The sequence below is a fragment of the Gigantopelta aegis genome, chromosome 5 (genome assembly GCF_016097555.1).
Source record: "Gigantopelta aegis isolate Gae_Host chromosome 5, Gae_host_genome, whole genome shotgun sequence".
NCBI classification, from domain to species: Eukaryota; Metazoa; Mollusca; class Gastropoda; order Neomphalida; family Peltospiridae; genus Gigantopelta; species Gigantopelta aegis.
The window spans coordinates 37,566,680-37,584,193 of NC_054703.1; the positions used below are offsets into that span (position 1 = coordinate 37,566,680).

General features: G+C 40.5%; 1 protein-coding gene across 1 annotated transcript; it reads left to right on the forward strand.

Moving 5' to 3' along the window:
• Nucleotides 1–10,174: 10,174 nt before the first annotated feature.
• Nucleotides 10,175–11,308, forward strand: LOC121373141 (probable G-protein coupled receptor B0563.6). Its single transcript, XM_041499593.1, has one exon. The coding sequence runs from the start codon at nucleotides 10,175–10,177 to the stop codon at nucleotides 11,306–11,308; it is 1,134 nt and encodes a 377-aa protein (XP_041355527.1).
• The last annotated feature ends 6,206 nt before the right edge of the window (nucleotides 11,309–17,514 follow it).

The window sequence follows — 17,514 nt, forward strand, 5'->3', positions numbered from 1 at the left end:
CCGGTGATATCGATGGCCAAGGAAGGACATTAATGTTGTTGTTCTGTAGGAAAGCCGTTGTGAGACGTGCTGTGTGAGGCCTGGCGTTGTCATGTTGGAACACTGCGTTGGCGTTGGCCATAACTGGAACGATGTGTGGCTGGAGGATCTGGTCAATGTAGCCCTGTGCATTCAGGTTGCCCTGCACGTGGACCAGGTCAGTTCTGCCAGTGTGTGAGATGGCTGCCCACACCATGACACTACCCCCGCCGAATCTGTCCACTTCCTGCACGCAGTTTGCCGCATAACGTTCACCACGACGCCTATACACGCGACATCTTCCATCATGACGTCGGAGCAGAAATCGGGACTCGTCACTGAACCACACCTGTCTCCATCGCAGTTGAGGCCATTGTCGATGAATCTGGCACCACTGCAGTCGGAGTCGACGGTGTTGTGGTGTTAAGATGACACCTCGAACTGGACGTCTGGCACGAATTCCTACCTCACGTAGGCGGTTCCGGCGCAAACCTGGTATTGCTGCGGCTGTGGAGGTGGCAGTAGTCAATCGTTCCCGAAGGTGGCGTACCCGGATGTAGCGGTCCTGCCCGGGGGTAGTGACCCGTGGTCGACCGGATCTAGGGAGGTCACGTGTTGATCCATGTTGCTGGTAACGGTCCCACAGTCTGGAGATGGTGCTTGGGGACACATGGAATGCCCTGGCAACGGCCGTTCTGGATTCGCCTGCGTCTAGTCGGCCGATGGCATTGTTTCTCTGCGGTTCACTGAGACGTGGCATGTCCTGGATTGTCAACTGTCGGCCAGATACAGAGGTCAGGCAAGCGAACACCCTGCACTTTTGTACTGTCGGTGTTCATGTTGCACGTGCAGACAACGCACGTGCAGTGGTGACATGGTTTGCACGTGGCTGCGTTTTTGCGAATATTCACATTTTGGAACTTTATTGTACAGTAGCTGCGTTTTATCGAATGTAACCGTGGGAATGTGTTTGGTATATATATATATATATATAGAGAGAGAGAGAGAGAGAGAGAGAGAGAGAGAGAGAGAGAGAGAGAGAGAGAGAGAGAGAGAGAGAGAGAGAGAGAGAGAGAGAGAGAGAGAGAGAGAGAGAGAGAGAGAGAGAGAGAGAGACATGTACATATAGACATGTACATTCTCATTCACATAGACAAACACATACACATACACATTCACATACACATACACATACACATACACATACACATATATAGGTTCGATGCCCGTTGGTGGACCGATTGGGCTATTTCTCGTTCCAGCCAATGCTCCTCAACTGGTGTAACAAAGGCCGTGCTATGTACTATCCTGTCTCTGGGATGGTGTATATAAACTATCCCTTGTTGTTAATGGGAAAGAGTAGCCCATGAAGTGGCGACAGCGGGTTTCCTCTGCCTATATCTGTGTGGTCCATAACCATATGTCTGATGTCATATAACCGTAAATAAAATGTGTTGAGTGCATCGTTATATAAAACAATTCCTTGCATTTTACTGTCAGTACCTAGGGGAATATCCCTCTTAGCTCAGTTGGTACAGCGCTGGATTCTCTTACTTTCATTCGTTATTATCATTTATCATCTACTGCCTACCATTCTCATTATCTTAGAATTTAGAATTTCCCTATTAGCTCAGTTGATGGACCCATTTTATGATTGATTTTACCCCGTCCCAACCAGTGCACCAAGACTGGTATATCAAAGGCAATGCCATTTATTTTTCTTGTCTGGTGGAAAGTGCTTCTAAAAGATAATTTGCTTCTAATGAAAGAAAAAACGGCTGGTTTCCTGTAAGACTATATGTCAGAGATACGACATGTTTGACATACAATAGCTGATGATTAATAAACCAATGTGCTCCAGTGGTGTCGTTGAACAAAAACAAACCGTTCAACAATAGAGAAGTGGCACCTCCTGTTTACATATCATCTGTTTTTTGACAGAAGAATAAGTTTCTCATAGTCTTAGAGAGGAACCCCGCTGCACTGTTCCATTGGTACCAAGCGATCTCTTATATGGTCAGCCAGGATATATAATATGATGGAACTGGCCGATGAGCCCACAACTCCTATTGTCTTATCCTCTTGCGTGATTATGTGTATACTGGAATCACATACCACGGCCTTTGATGGAACTGGTCCCGATGAGCCCACAACTCCTGTTGCCTTATCCTCTTGCGTGATTATGTGTATACTGGAATCACATACCACGGCCTTTGATGGAAGTGGTCCCGATGGGCAAAAAACTCCTATTGCCTTATGCTCGAGCGTGTTTATGTGTATGCTGGAATCACATACCACGGCCGTTGGTGGAACTGGTCCCGATGGGCACAAAAGCTCCTATTGGCTTATGCTCTAGCGTGTTTATGTGTATGCTGGAATCACATACCACGGCCTTTGATGGAAGTGTTCCCGATGGGCAAAAAACTCCTATTGCCTTATGCTCTAGCGTGTTTATGTGTATGCTGGAATCACATACCACGGCCGTTGGTGGAACTGGTCCCGATGGGCACAACATTCCTATTGCCTTATGCTCTAGCGTGTTTATATGTATGCTGGAATCACATACCACGGCCTTTGGTGGAACTGGTCCCGATGGGCACAACACTCCTATTGCCTTATGCTCTAGCGTGTTTATGTGTATGCTGGAATCACATACCACGGCCTTTGGTGGAACTGGTCTCTATGGGCACAACACTCCTATTGGCTTATGCTCTAGCGTGTTTATGTGTATGCTGGAATCACACACCACGGCCTTTGGTGGAACTGGTCCCTATGGGCACAACACTCCTATTGGCTTATGCTCTAGCGTGTTTATGTGTATGCTGGAATCACATACCACGGCCTTTGGTGGAACTGGTCCCTATGGGCACAACACTCCTATTGGCTTATGCTCTAGCGTGTTTATGTGTATGCTGGAATCACATACAACGACCTTTGATGGAACTAGTCCAGATGGGCCCACAACTCTTACTGTCTTATCCTCTTGTATGGATAGTCAGGAAATCACATACAATCCCGACCAAACCAACCAACACTCCAGTTACGTGACTATATTCACTGAAGCTTCAGGCACGTTCATACCGATCCCCACCTCCGGCACGTCCAACTTATTTCCGTGCTTATATCCTATTAAGGTCCAAGCACGCTGTTCTGGGCACACACCTCAACTATCTGATCTGTCAGTCCAGGACAGAGTTAGTTATCAGTTGTTAGTGGTTAGTGAGAGAGAAGAGGGTGTAGTGGTCCTACACCTGCCTACCCACTGAGTCGTTAAAACTGGGTTGGAGCCACTACCGGACTGCAAACCCAGTACCTACCAGCCTTATGTGTGACGGGTTAACTACGACACCGCCGAGGCCGGACAACAGACACTATCGGTTGTAGCGATCTTAAAGTTGAAAATGGGCAGAATTTTGAAAATAGCTATTAGTAAAAACGTTAATAGAATATAAAAAATAAAATAAATAAAAAGTTACAAGCCAAAAATAAAACGAATTGACAGCTCGGCCGAATATTTATATAATTTGGAGCATTTTAGGACAGTCCAAAAATAAATAAGAGAAAGAAGAGAGGATCGGACTATTTAATAATATTAAAACAATAATAATTTCGATATAACATTTTGAACGGAGGTCTAAAAGTTTAAAGTCCGATCTATATGGTCCGGGCCGAGGGGGTGGGGTGGGGGGAAGTTTAAGGTGGGCGGAATTTTGGAATACGAATTTAGTAGTTAGGTCAAAGACCTATAGCCAGAATGAGCTCATTCATACTACTCATGTCTGTACAACAAATTCAGTCCAAACAACAAAATTAGAGTGCTCGACCGAAAGGGTTTTGCGGTGATTTGAGCAATTTAGACGGGCTGCCAAAATAAAATGCGTCGGACTGTTTACAAAAAATATAATGAAAACAAAAATAAAAAATGAAGTGCTTGGCGTTGAACTGTGGCACCAGTTTCCTCCAAATGTGGGCTGGCAAGGTCTTAGCTAGATCGACGTAATGGGCGCCGGCGATGATCTTCAGTACTCTGTGGACGGTGTAGTTCTTCGAAGAGTGTTCCCTGTCTCTAGAGATCATCCCGGCGCGACGTCACCATAAGTCCAAACTTCCCGTCTCGTAGTTCCATGGCGTGGATGGCACATTCAACTCCGTCAGGAAACTTCTAAAAGTTGCTCTCAAGAATGCCTCCCGGCTGGTGTCCGAGGTGTCCCCGACCAAGTATCGAGCATACTGGCCCTTGATCTTGGAGATGGCGAGGCTCCAGGTGGCGTCCCTGCCCCGGGCGTCGGCTGGCACTGGCTCGTCGGGTCCTGGGGGTGGGGGCGGCAGTTGAGCCGCCAGTTTAGGTCCCCCCCCCCACCCCAGCCATCCCTGGTGCAGGTTTCCTCATCCTTCTTCCCTTCCTCTTCGTCGTGTACTCCAACAAACAGCCGTAGCTTGCAATAAGTCCCCCCAGGTGTGTGTGTGTGGGGGGGGGGGGGCAAGTCTTTCCTCATCGAAGGCATAGCTCGGAATGATTAAGTCAATAATTTTCTTAATGTGCAGGACGAGTTGCTTCCCTCTATTTTGATAATTTAAAATGGCGTGCACGTTTTATATTGTCGTTGGTTGATTTATAATGATTTAAGTACTCCAATCGGGTTTAAGTGAGTACGGTAGGTTATACATGTTTGGATTTTGCACGTCCATTTGTTGTACTATTTCGGTTGAGAAACGGTTTAGACATGGTGCCACAGGTTTTGAATACTAGATGATATATAGAGAGTATGTAACGGTATTCGGACGTAGAAAGAACCACACTTACTACGTCCTTTCTGACTAGGCCTTTGACCAGTTGTGGTGCACTGATTGGAACTCAGTCATTTGTATGGAACCACCGAGGTTATTCGATCCTGTAAAGCACGCACGCCAATTGAGTACTCAACCGACTGGGCTACCTACCCCACCACCACCACCCCCCCCCCCCCCCCCCCCCCCTCCACACACACACAAAATGAAACAACAAATCTGACAATACACACTCATTCAACTTTTCCAGTTTGCTAACACCATTTAAAAGGGAAAGGACGTATCCCAGTGGTACAGCGCGACCGGTGGACCTATTGGGCTAATTCGCATTCCAACCAGTGCTCCACGACTGGAATATCAGAGACCATGCTATCTTATCTGCGGTATGGTGCATATAAAAGAGTTCATGCTACTAATGTAAACAAAATGTAGCGGGTTTCCCCTTTAAGATTAAAATATGTCAGAATTACCAAATGTTTTAACACCAATGTTTTCTAGAGGTGTCGTTAAAAATTTAATAATAATAATACAATAAAATAATAAAATAATAATAATAATAAGAGGAACATTTGAAAAACCAAACACCGAAAACATATATACAGATTTAAATGATGGTACATCAAATTCCGTGGTATGTGACATCTTCTCTATGGGATGGTGCATATAAAAGATCCCTTGCTGCTAATCGAAAAGAGTAACCCATGAAATGGCGACAGCAGGTTTCCTCCCTCAATATCTGTATCGTCCTTAATCATATGTCCGACGCCATATACCCGTAAATAAAATGTGCTGAGTGCGTCGTTAAATACACCATTTCCTTCCTTCTCACGGGTAACGCCTTTTTCATACTAAGGTATGTTCCACACGTTATTTATTTCTCCACCGATTGTTTTCAATATTGCACACAACAATAGTGGGGATTTGTTTTTTTCTAAAACACTTTTACTTTTCTTCTTACGTCAAACAAAGCTGGAATTATTTACCTAAAAAAAACATGTGTAGTAAGATAGGATAGACTATAGTAGGTATGAGAAACTAAAACTAATAACTAGTCTGTGTCCCGAACGGACGGCCCAAATAGCAGTGGTGTTATGCCAGGACAGCATGCTTGAACCGTAATCGGATAAACGCATAAAAGACGATGGAATAAAAATGAAGTAATTAATGATGTAAAGTTGTAATGCTAACATACAGCTTTAATTAGGAGAGCCCTAACGACAAAGACGTGTGGAAGAAAATTAATATGTTTCATCTACCAAAACAAGCTTTGTTACATTGTGTATGCAATGCATGGATGGCGTATAGTAGATTAAAATAAAATGTCTCAATCAAAAGACATATAAAACACAATAGATGTTTACCGTTTGATGAAGTCACAGTGATTTCTACGGACTTTTAATTATTATAATCTTTATGCTCACATTATTTTTTAAAAATAATTTTACGCAATATTAATCTCAAATCTCATCTGACAGAAGAAAGATTAGTAGTTCCTGTTGCATTCTCACACTTAATTTTTTTTGTTTTTTATAAACGTGCATGTACGTAAAGTAGTTGGCTGTTCTAATTGGTTTTCAGAGAACATCTTAACACTATATAAACACGAGCTACACTTGCCGTGGATTTTGCTGCAGGTTGAAGAATATAAGGTAAGATAATACGACTCATTAGCTGGTAGTTACAGGGTTCGCAGCCGGGTACCGGTTCCCACCCAGTTCGAGTTTTACCAACGCAATGGGTAGGTGAATACCCTCTTCTCTTTCACTAACCACTAACCAACTAACAACTATGTAGTTTATTACTAAGGGTTAGAATTGGCAAATGCGTGACATCCAATAGCCGATGATTAATTAATCAGTGTGCTCTAGTAGTGTTGTTAAACAAAACAAACCTTTTCTTCATTAGTAAGTCGTGTATTGCCGTAGGCTGTATGTATTTGTAGCTGCATTCATGAAACATATACAGTTGTGCGCACATACACGTACGCAAACAACATTATTATTATTATTTGTTTTTGGTATTATCATAGCTATTATATTTTTTTTACTCTACATACATACATACATACACACATTCAGCTTTCCATTCTGTGGCCTACTAATAGGTTTTTTGTTTCTTCGTCTTCTTGTATTATTATTATTATTATTATTATTATTATTATTTACTTATTGATTGATTGATTTATTTGTTGCATCAATTTTAAAAGCTTAACTAGCGAACTTAGCTTGTGTGTGCCTTAATTAAAAGTTTTATTAGAAAAAAGAAATGGTATATATATGGCTAATTTTTACTCATCAAACTTTTCCATTTTCCTCACGTTGCTATATCTCTGCCTAATTTTAATGAGAGCTTGTACCGTCAGAGCCTCGACAAATACCGATTAACATATACTCGGTTGATATTTACCATATTAAAAAATACTCGTGACGAATCATATATATATATATATATATATATATATATATATATATATATATATATATATATAAATACACACACACACACATACATATACAGTTAGACCTCGTTAAAACGACTGTCATTACTACGACATTTACACCATGCGACCTAAAACTGTGTCGGGAACAAAGGAAATGTTTTATTTAACGACGCACTCAACACATTTTAATTACGGTTATATGGCGTCAGACATATGGTTAAGGACCACAAAGATATTGAGAGAGGAAACCCGCTGTCGCCACTTCATGGGCTACTCTTCCCGATTAGCAGCAAGGGATCTTTTATATGCACTATCCCACAGACAGGATAGCACATACCACGGCATTTGATGTACCAGTCGTGTTATACTGGCTGGAGCGAGAAATAGCCCAATGGGCCCACTGACGGGCATCAATCCTAAACCGACCGCGCATAAAGCGAGCACTTAACCACTGGGCTACATCCCGCCCCTTTTTTATTTTGATATATCGATAAACGTAACAGACATAAGAGATACTTATTACCCATATGGTTAAAAATATCTTGGTAAATATCAAAGTGATACATCCCATTAGAACGTCAGGTGGGACGTAACACTTCGACGTCACATGATGACGTCATCCACTGATAATTCTTCAATGTTTTACGTGGGAGATAAAGATGCGAGAAGACCACATTTTCTTTTCTTTTCTGGGTTTCGTCAACTGACCTGATCTCTTCTTTTTTTTGCAAGCTGTAATTAACATAGAAAAAGATATGTGTTAGTATTTTAAATAATCGGTGCATGAAAACGCCAAAAGCAATTAATTTAGAAAACAACGTCCGTCTTCATGATGCGAACCTATGTCACAACAGAATTGACAACTTTAGAAGTTCAGGCTCTGTTGTTAGCGTATGTAATACAGATAAGCAAAAGTTAGTTACAAGGTTCTCCAGTTCAGTTAGTATAACTTGGCTAAGCAATAAACAATATCCCAAAGTGGGCGCCATTTTGGATTTGATCATTGTAGATTCGCCGTATCAAGTATCTATATAGACTTCCGTTAAAGGATGATCACGTTTTTATGAAACCTTAAATATGTTAGATCTACCCCGTATCTCAGTGAGGTTTTGATCCGACTCGAATCCCCAGTTTGTTAGATCTACCCGGTATCTCAGTGAGGTTTTGATCTGACTCGAATCCCCAGTTTGTTAGATCTACCCCGTATCTCAGTGAGTTTTTGATCCGCCTCGAATCCCCAGTTTGTTAGATCTACCCCGTATCTCAGTGAGTTTTTGATCCGACTCGAATCCCCAGTTTGTTAGATCTACCCCGTATCTCAGTGAGTTTTTGATCCGACTCGAATCCCCAGTTTGTTAGATCTACCCAGCATCTCAGTGAGTTTTTGATCCGACTCGAATCCTCAGTTTGTTAGATCTACCCAGCTCAGTGAGTCTCAGTTTGAGTTTTCAGTGAGTTTTTGATCCGACTCGAATCCCCAGTTTGTTAGATCTACCCCGTATCTCAGTGAGTTTTGGATCCGACTCGAATCCCCAGTTTGTTAGATCTACCCCGTCCGACTCGAATCCCCAGTTTGTTAGATCTACCCCGCAGTGAGTTTTTCCTTAGATCCGACTCGAATCCTCAGTTTGTTAGATCTACCCCGCATCTCAGTGAGTTTTTGATCCGACTCGAATCCTCAGTTTGTCTAGATCTACCCAATCCTCAGCATCTCAGTGAGTTTTTCCGTCTCGATCCTCGACTTTGAATCTACCCAGCATCTCAGTGAGTTTTTGATCCGACTCGAATCCTCAGTTTGTTAGATCTACCCAGCATCTCAGTGAGTTTTGGATCCGACTGGAATCCCCAGTTTGTTAGATCTACCCCGTATCTCAGTGAGTTTTGGATCCGACTCGAATCCTCAGTTTCACAGAAGTGGGAAAGGAATTTCACAGGCCTAAGACCTAATGAGATGCGCTACTTCAGGGCGGAAAAAAGAACAGAACAAAAAAAATGTTGTGTCTTTACTTTGTTCCCGCAAATATGTGCTTGCCTTCAAGCTATTATATCAATCGTTAGAACATTCCTCTGATTAGCCCGAGTACGCTGACCGTAGGAGAGCAAAACGGACAGTTATAACTGTCCACATGCCCGTCTTGCTCCCTTACAGTAAGAGTACTCTGGTTAGCCACTGATGTGCTTTAGTTATAGAATCGAATCTTGTCAGTTATGACTGTCCACATGTTCGTCTTGCTCCCTTACAGTAATTGTACTCTGGTTAGCCACTGATGTGCTTTAGTTATAGAATCGAATCTCGTCAGTTATGACTGTCCACATGCCCGTCTTGCTCCCTTACAGTAAGAGTACTCTGGTTAGCCACTGATGTGCTTTAGTTATAGAATCGAATCTCGTCAGTTATGACTGTCCACATGTTCGTCTTGCTCGGTTACGGTAATTGTAATCTGGTTAGCCACTGATGTGCTTTAGTTATAGAATCGAATCTCGTCAGTGGACCCATGGAATTGTTCTCGTCCCATTGCCCCATGACTGGTATACCAAAGACTGTCGTATATGTTGCAATGTATGTGGGAAATGTCATATTATAGAAGAATAAATGTAGCGGTTGTCCACCAAGAACTACATATCATCAAGTGTTTGACATCAAATAGCCGATGATTAATAATGTCTAGCGGTGTCCTGAAACATATAGTTTATATGGTCAAAATTCAGAAAAGCTTGCTTTTTCTGTGTTCATTGCAGACATTTATAAATATATGACATCAGAAAATTGTGGATATATTATTTGTTTTATATATCTGTATCGTTATAATGTGAAAGCAGTTATCATACTGAATAAACAGTCTGCCTCTGTCATTTAACTGCTGTCTTAAAGTTTGTGAACCAATGCTAGTATGTGTGTTATTGTTGTTTTTCAGGTTATATGTCATAATGTCTAACATGTCGATGGCGTCATATGAGAATGACGGTACTATGTCTGCTTCAACCACAGATAACGGTGCGCTCCTCAATGTGACATCTTCAAACACAGAATTAAATGGAACTGATAGAGCGATTTTACTTATCTTCAAAGACACATACACTGCCTATTTGGTTTTGAATGTGATTGCCACGGCAATAGGTCTGATCGGGAACTGCATGGTTTTAGTTTTAATGAGAGATGTCAAATTGTCCCTGTTATCTTATCCAGTATATTTGAGATTTCTGGCAGTGTCAGACAGTACAGTTCTAGTTACATCCTGCATACATGAGTCTTTAAGATTCTTCATATCATTTTATCTTCTGTTCTCATCCTTGACTTTCTGTAATGTTTGGAGAGCTACAAGGTTCACAGTTGGTCTGTTATCACCGTGGTTGCTCGCTGGACTGACACTGGATCGATTCTTCTGTGTTGTTTTCCCGCTGAAACGCGATCAGTTCTGCACTCCAAGAAAGGCCACGGTCGTCTGCTCGTGTCTCACGTCTTTATCAATAGCGCTGACGCTTCCTCTTTTGTTTGACATGAAGGTTGTAAAAGGACCACAGGATGTAATCTGCTTTCCAGGTGATAAGGTCGTGGGTTACTATGTTTTTCTACGTCTACTTTTCAACTCTCTCCTCCCCTGTCTGTTGATTCTTGTCTTCACCATTGTGATTATAATCCACATCCAGTACAGCACCATTTTCAGAAAGAGATTCACCTTCACACGCTCTGGCTCTACAGACCGCACCCAGGACAAGTCACTTCGTCCACTCATGCTGATCTCCATACTGGCTTTCGTGACACTCCTTCCATCAACTATCTCAGAGAGCGTCATTTTGATACTGATGACATTTAAGTTAAATGTCAAAACATTGATCTTCTTCTCCGATTTGTGGCCTGCATTTTACATTTTGTACCTGATCAACTTCGGACAGAATTTCTACATCCTGATGTCGAGTTCAAATTATAGGCAGATTATGAAGAGGACGTTGAACTGCTCGAACGTCCCAAAACTAAATGAAAATATTCCAGTGGCAACAATTACAGTCAACGTGTCAGACATCAGTAAAGGTATCACACAATCTGGTACAACATTATCTTAACCTACCATCTCGACATCAGCTACCTCCTCTTACTATCGAGTCTGAAGAACCGATTCCTCAAGAATGGCTAACCGTGACAAGAATTGCAGTTAACGTTGCATACAATGTGGACTTCAATAAAGATGTCATATAATCTTGTACAACATTTTCTTTACCTATCAGCTCGACACCAGTTCCCTCCTCTACTATCGAGTTTGACGATGGCACAAACGATGTATCGGGAATGTCTAGCCGTGGCTATGTATAACTCACAATGACATCAGCTTCATCTCCACAGTAGTTTATGGATTTGTTATTAGTCCATTTGATCCAGAATACCAGCTTAATCCAAATGTTTGATGACACACTGTAATGTTATTATTTATTTATTTATTTATTTTGATAACGATTTAAGAAGTCCTACAGAAACAACTAAAATAAATATATAAGTTCAGTGTACTCGGTTAAAGGTTTGTAATAAACGTGCAACTAGAACTATACCGTTTAAAGACAGTATTTTATTATGGATGTAAATTGTACTTCATTATAAAATTAACATGTAAGGCTAACGTTAACTATAGACTATACTGACCGTGAAGGCCGACTGATGCAATTTATGAATTCTCGACGTGATTCATGTCTAGCCCAACTTGTAGCGTGTTAACGGTTGATGTTGAATAACATTAAACAATTTAAGCAACAGGACAAAAGGACACGCACCTAGTTAACCAATATATATATATATATATATATGAATGAATGTATGTATGTATGTATGTATGTATGTATGTGCGTGTTTATCTATGTATTGATGTATGAATATGTATATATTGTATGTATGTCGAGGGTGACTATTACATATATAGATATTAACGCACAGGCACAGGGGGTAATTAAATCCTTTCTGACCTTCACAAATTGTCCCATACCGTTGCTGGGACTCGAACCTATGGCACCGAATCGTCCGTAACTTGTAGACTTGCCACGATACTTTTTGAGCTATTGAGGCATCCATAAAAAGGATGTCTTTAACTCAGCTATATGCTTGGGGCCTACAAGCTATGCGTATGTATGTATGTATTTATTTATGTATGTATGTATGTGTGTGTGTATGTATGTGTATATGTATGTGTGCACGTATGCATGTATGCATGTATGTATGTATGCATGTATGCATGTATGCATGTATATGTATGTATGTATGTATGTATGTATGTAGTGTATGTAGGGTGTGTATGTATGCATTACCAGAGTGATTTTCGGTATCGTCAGTATCATATATTAGGAATAAAAATTGTATTATACGAGCATAAAATGCTTTTTTTTTGTATTCCTAATATGTGATATTGGCGATACTGAAACACGCGATGGTAATAATGTCTTTATCATATGATCTCAAGCTTAAATGATACAACGTGTTTTTGTAAATTGAATACGTAACTTTAATTCTTATCAGACATTACTCCATATTCAAACGACGTAAGCATTCGTGGCGTGACGAGAATGGAATTGATGTCAAACTTGAATGACGTCATTTTGGATAACCTTACTTAACAATAAACTAGTGCTTAACGTGTTTTTGTTTTCTGTACGCTGGGCAGCTTTTATTGTTAAGTTGTTACTGAGATATTTTTATTTGATGAGTATAAATTATGGAGTGTCAGCGTAGTACGATCGCTTAACTGTTAGTAAACGTAGTGCGAGTATGTGATTTGATGACTATAAATTATGGAGTGTCACCGTAGTACGATCGCTTAACTGTTAGTAAACGTAGTGCGAGTGTGTGAGTTGATGACTATAAATTATGGAGTGTCACCGTAGTACGATCGCTTAACTGTCAGTAAAAGTAGTGCGAGTGTGTGAGTTGATGACTATAAATTATGGAGTGTCAGCGTAGTACGATCGCTTAACTGTTAGTAAACGTAGTGCGAGTATGTGATTTGATGACTATAAATTATGGAGTGTCACCGTAGTACGATCGCTTAACTGTCAGTAAAAGTAGTGCGAGTATGTGATTTGAAAAAAAACAAATGTCACATACTTTGATTACACTGTGTGTATGTATGCATGCATGTATGTATGTATGTGTCTACACACACACACACACACACACACACACACACACACACACACACACACACACACACACACACACACAGTCGAACATGCTTCAGTCGATATATCGTGTGTGTCGATATGACTGGCTGGTCCCGGCTAAAACGTGTATTAACTATCATGTTTTTGCCTCGGTTTAGTCGATACGATTGAGTCGATATTACGTTTGTGTCGATATATTTTTGAGTCCCAAGTTAGAACCTTTATATGAAACAATGTCTGTATGTGTCAATATTAATAATATTTATTATGTTTTAAAATACATGTATATTAAATATTAAAAAAGGTAAATATGAATTGCATGATATGAACGCAGTGATGTACATTTATTATATGAGCATGTAACCAACAACAAAACCAGTTGCCGACTTTTGACTGTAAACATATATAATTTGTATTTACTGTAACACTTTCCTTTGTGAGATGAACGAACGGTATCTAAAATATTGAACAATTTATTAAATGGTTTCACCAAACATAAAAGAAAACGCTAGCAGACGACAATCGTTACAGGATGCAACTTGTCACTTGACTTGTCACTTGACTTGTCACTTGACTTGTGACATGGGCTGGACGTAGCCCAGTGGTAAAGCGCCCGCTCGATGCGCGGTCGGTCTGGGATCGATCCCCGTCGGTGAGCCCATTGGGCTATTTCTTGTTCCAGCCAGTGCACCACCACTGGTATATCAAAGGCCGTGGTATGTACTACTCTGTCCGTGGGATGGTGCATATAAATGATCCCTTGCTGCTAATCGGAAAGAGTAGCTGATGAAGTGGCGACAGCGGGTTTCTTCTCCCAATATCTGTGTGGTCCTTAACCATATGTCTAAGCCATATAACCGTAAATAAAATGTGTTGAGTGCGTCGTTAAATAAAACATTGTATTACCAACGAGGTACAGCATAACGAGTGTCATATTTATCGTACTAAATCGTATATCCTCCTGGCATTGTCGTTTAACGATTGGCTGTTGTAAGAGTACATTTCTTTCTGGTTGGCTGACACGACATTCCAGCTAATTTTGAATTTGAATGACATCAGTAGTCCAATGACGTGACTTTACATCTTACAGTAACATGAAACTGGGTACATGACGTTCCCGTTTTCAGGGCGCTGGGAAAATGCCAATGCAAAATTGCTATTGAATTTTTGTTTGTTTGAACATTATTAATTATTTATACAAAAGTTAATCAGTACAAATGTGCCACCCACTGAAATTATGCAGATATCACGACACAAGAACATTAAAGAAATAAACAATTGCTCCCGCGTCACAAAAGATAAACACGGGGCACTCAGTAACCTCATTTGCAACGAAAATTAAATCGTGTTGCTAATAAATATAATAGTACATTCGTGTCCATGACAGACGACGTTTACGACACTCGTGCCTAAATTATCGCATTTCCCTCGCTATCGCTCGGAAAATATGATAATTTAGGCACACGTGTCATAAACACCGTCTGTCATGGACACTCATATAATATCCTCTATATCCTTCCTTGACTTGTGTCTTTGATAAATTGAGAACTGGTAAAAGTAGGATTAATTTGTCTAGATATATTAATGAGTTCTTAATCACCAAATAAGGCAGGGGTCTCGCGTCTCTTCTGTGACACCACTGTTTCCGCTTTGCTGGATTTATTAGAGCAACCCAATCAAGATAATCGGAGTATGAAAGTGACCCAGACGACAATGTGACGTAGATTGCCACACCTTGTAACCAACGGCGTGACATCAATGTGCCTACGACAACCTACTACTTATGCTCTGACGACATCATTGTTAGAGGTGTTGGCTGTCTTTGTCTCTGTGCAGGGTTTCTAGAATGTTTTACTAGCCAAGGGATCAGTGATTTTATAAATTTACTAGCCACAATTAAAAGTTTACTAGCCACAATTAAAAAGTTACTAGCCACAATTAACAATTTACTAACCACAATTAAAAAACCGCTAGCCCTACATTACGTTCACTTGATACAATGCTACTAATAGTAAGAATCAGATAATTATGTCATCCGAAGAGGAAGACAGAGCTCAGAAACACTAAGATGTGGGGGTGGGGGAGGATATCCAATTTAATTTTACAAAATAAACTTAAATGCATCATTTGACAACTTTTTTCACTAGCTGTCGGGCATGGTGATAGTAGTTATTTACTAGTCAAGTATTGAATATCACTAACCATGGGAGTGGGGCTACCGTAATCTAGAACTCCTGTCTCTGTAGTATCTGAACATAATCCAGGAAATGTCACGGAACATGACGAGGAGTCCGATCTCCCCCTTCGTACCAGAGCTGTCGATGCCAGAATTGAACGTTTCAGCTCTGCAGCTTTGAAACCACCACCCAATGCGCGTCAAACAACATTACTAAACGTTGTGAATTACGTTGTGTAATTGTATTTTGATGTTAAAACTTTCTTCTAAATTTAGATTGTGCTAACAATGATTTTAATTCAACAGTTTGTAGAAATTATGAAAACGATTATTAACTTTATTCAACATGTGCAGGGGTACGATTGATTGGTGGGTTGATTGATAAATGCATTCTTAATTGTATAACAGTTTGCATTGGTTAAATTAATTAACTGTATAAATGTACGATTCAATAAAAATAAATGTGTATGTCATATTTAAATACGACACATCTTATTCGTATTTCTGTTTTTACATATTTGACTGAACGTTTGAGTTGATATTTTGTCAACTCGATATTTTTATGTGGTAGAAGCAGTCACTGAAAAAAAGCATAGGAAAAAGAGTAACAGAAAAAAGTCACAATTTATTATTGGAAAACAAATCACAAGGACAAAAGTCACAATTTTTATATTACAAAATATATGGATTTGCAGAGTATTGAATGTGACTACATTAAAAGAAAGCGGCATCATAGTCATAGTATGGGGGGGGGGGGGGGGGGGGGGGGGGACTTGTTAAACTTATTGATTAGGGTGGGATTGTAAAGTGGCTCTTGGCCCTGTGCTCAGCTCAGGTTGCGCCGTGTTCCACCAATGTTCGTTTCTGTCCTGTGGAACGTTCATGACGTCAGCATGAACAATAATCCTCATACGAACAACTTGTGTGTGAAGGTTGGAACAACATGTTCTTCAACCGTGTGCGCTACTACCAGCCCTCAACCTGGCGGGTTTGAACGTGAGCCGGTGACAGTGAGCACCACAATCCAGCAATATGCGGTTGGCAACCCACCTCGATGACACGTTCATCGACGCTATGTGCAGCTGCAAGAGCACCTTCACAACCTGTGTGTCGATCGTCTTGAGGACTGCAAAACTGGCAGAATTTCTCCTTGGCATTGGATAGAACATCTGCTTAAATCACCAACATTGAAAACAAAGAGCACTGACAAAACTCCTCAGTGACAAAATGTGCTTGTACTCGGGTCAATATATGAAAAATAATGGCTGAACCCCAAACAAATTTATACAAAAGGTTTTTTTTGGTTTTAATGTTATCCATGGGTCATCAGTTTTTGCAGAAAAAAAGTATCCCAAAATCTGACCCCGGGAACATGGTTAATTTGTAGAATTTCTAGATGGCGACCCCCTCAAATATCAATCTACTACAAACTGTTTACTGGTTCAATTTAGACCCTATAAATGTATAACCAACAGATAGAAACATGATACAAAACAAACAAAACACACAAAAAAAGTATACCGAAATTGTTTTGTGACGTCATAGTTACGTCAAATTGACGTCACGTGACATAGGTGAGATTTGTTGCAAATAATGCCCTAAAACATAAAACAGACCATTATATGAGATATTTCTGAGCATGAACTATGTTATATACACTAGTTTACAATATCCTGAATGATACAATGACGTCAAGTTGACGTAATAGGTTTGTACACAGTTGGTAATCACTGTAGACAAAATTAGAAATTAAATTTTGCCACATACCAATGTTAAATTTCACCATCGTCACTATCATCATTATCCTGATCCATTGAGATGTGATTGTAAGGGTTTTCACACGATTCTAGTTGGCATGGTCCACAGGCACTTGACCATGGTAACCCATACCCCCTACAAGTACAGCGTTGCGTAGTGCAGCCTGTAGTGCAGTTGCAGTGCACCACCTCAACAG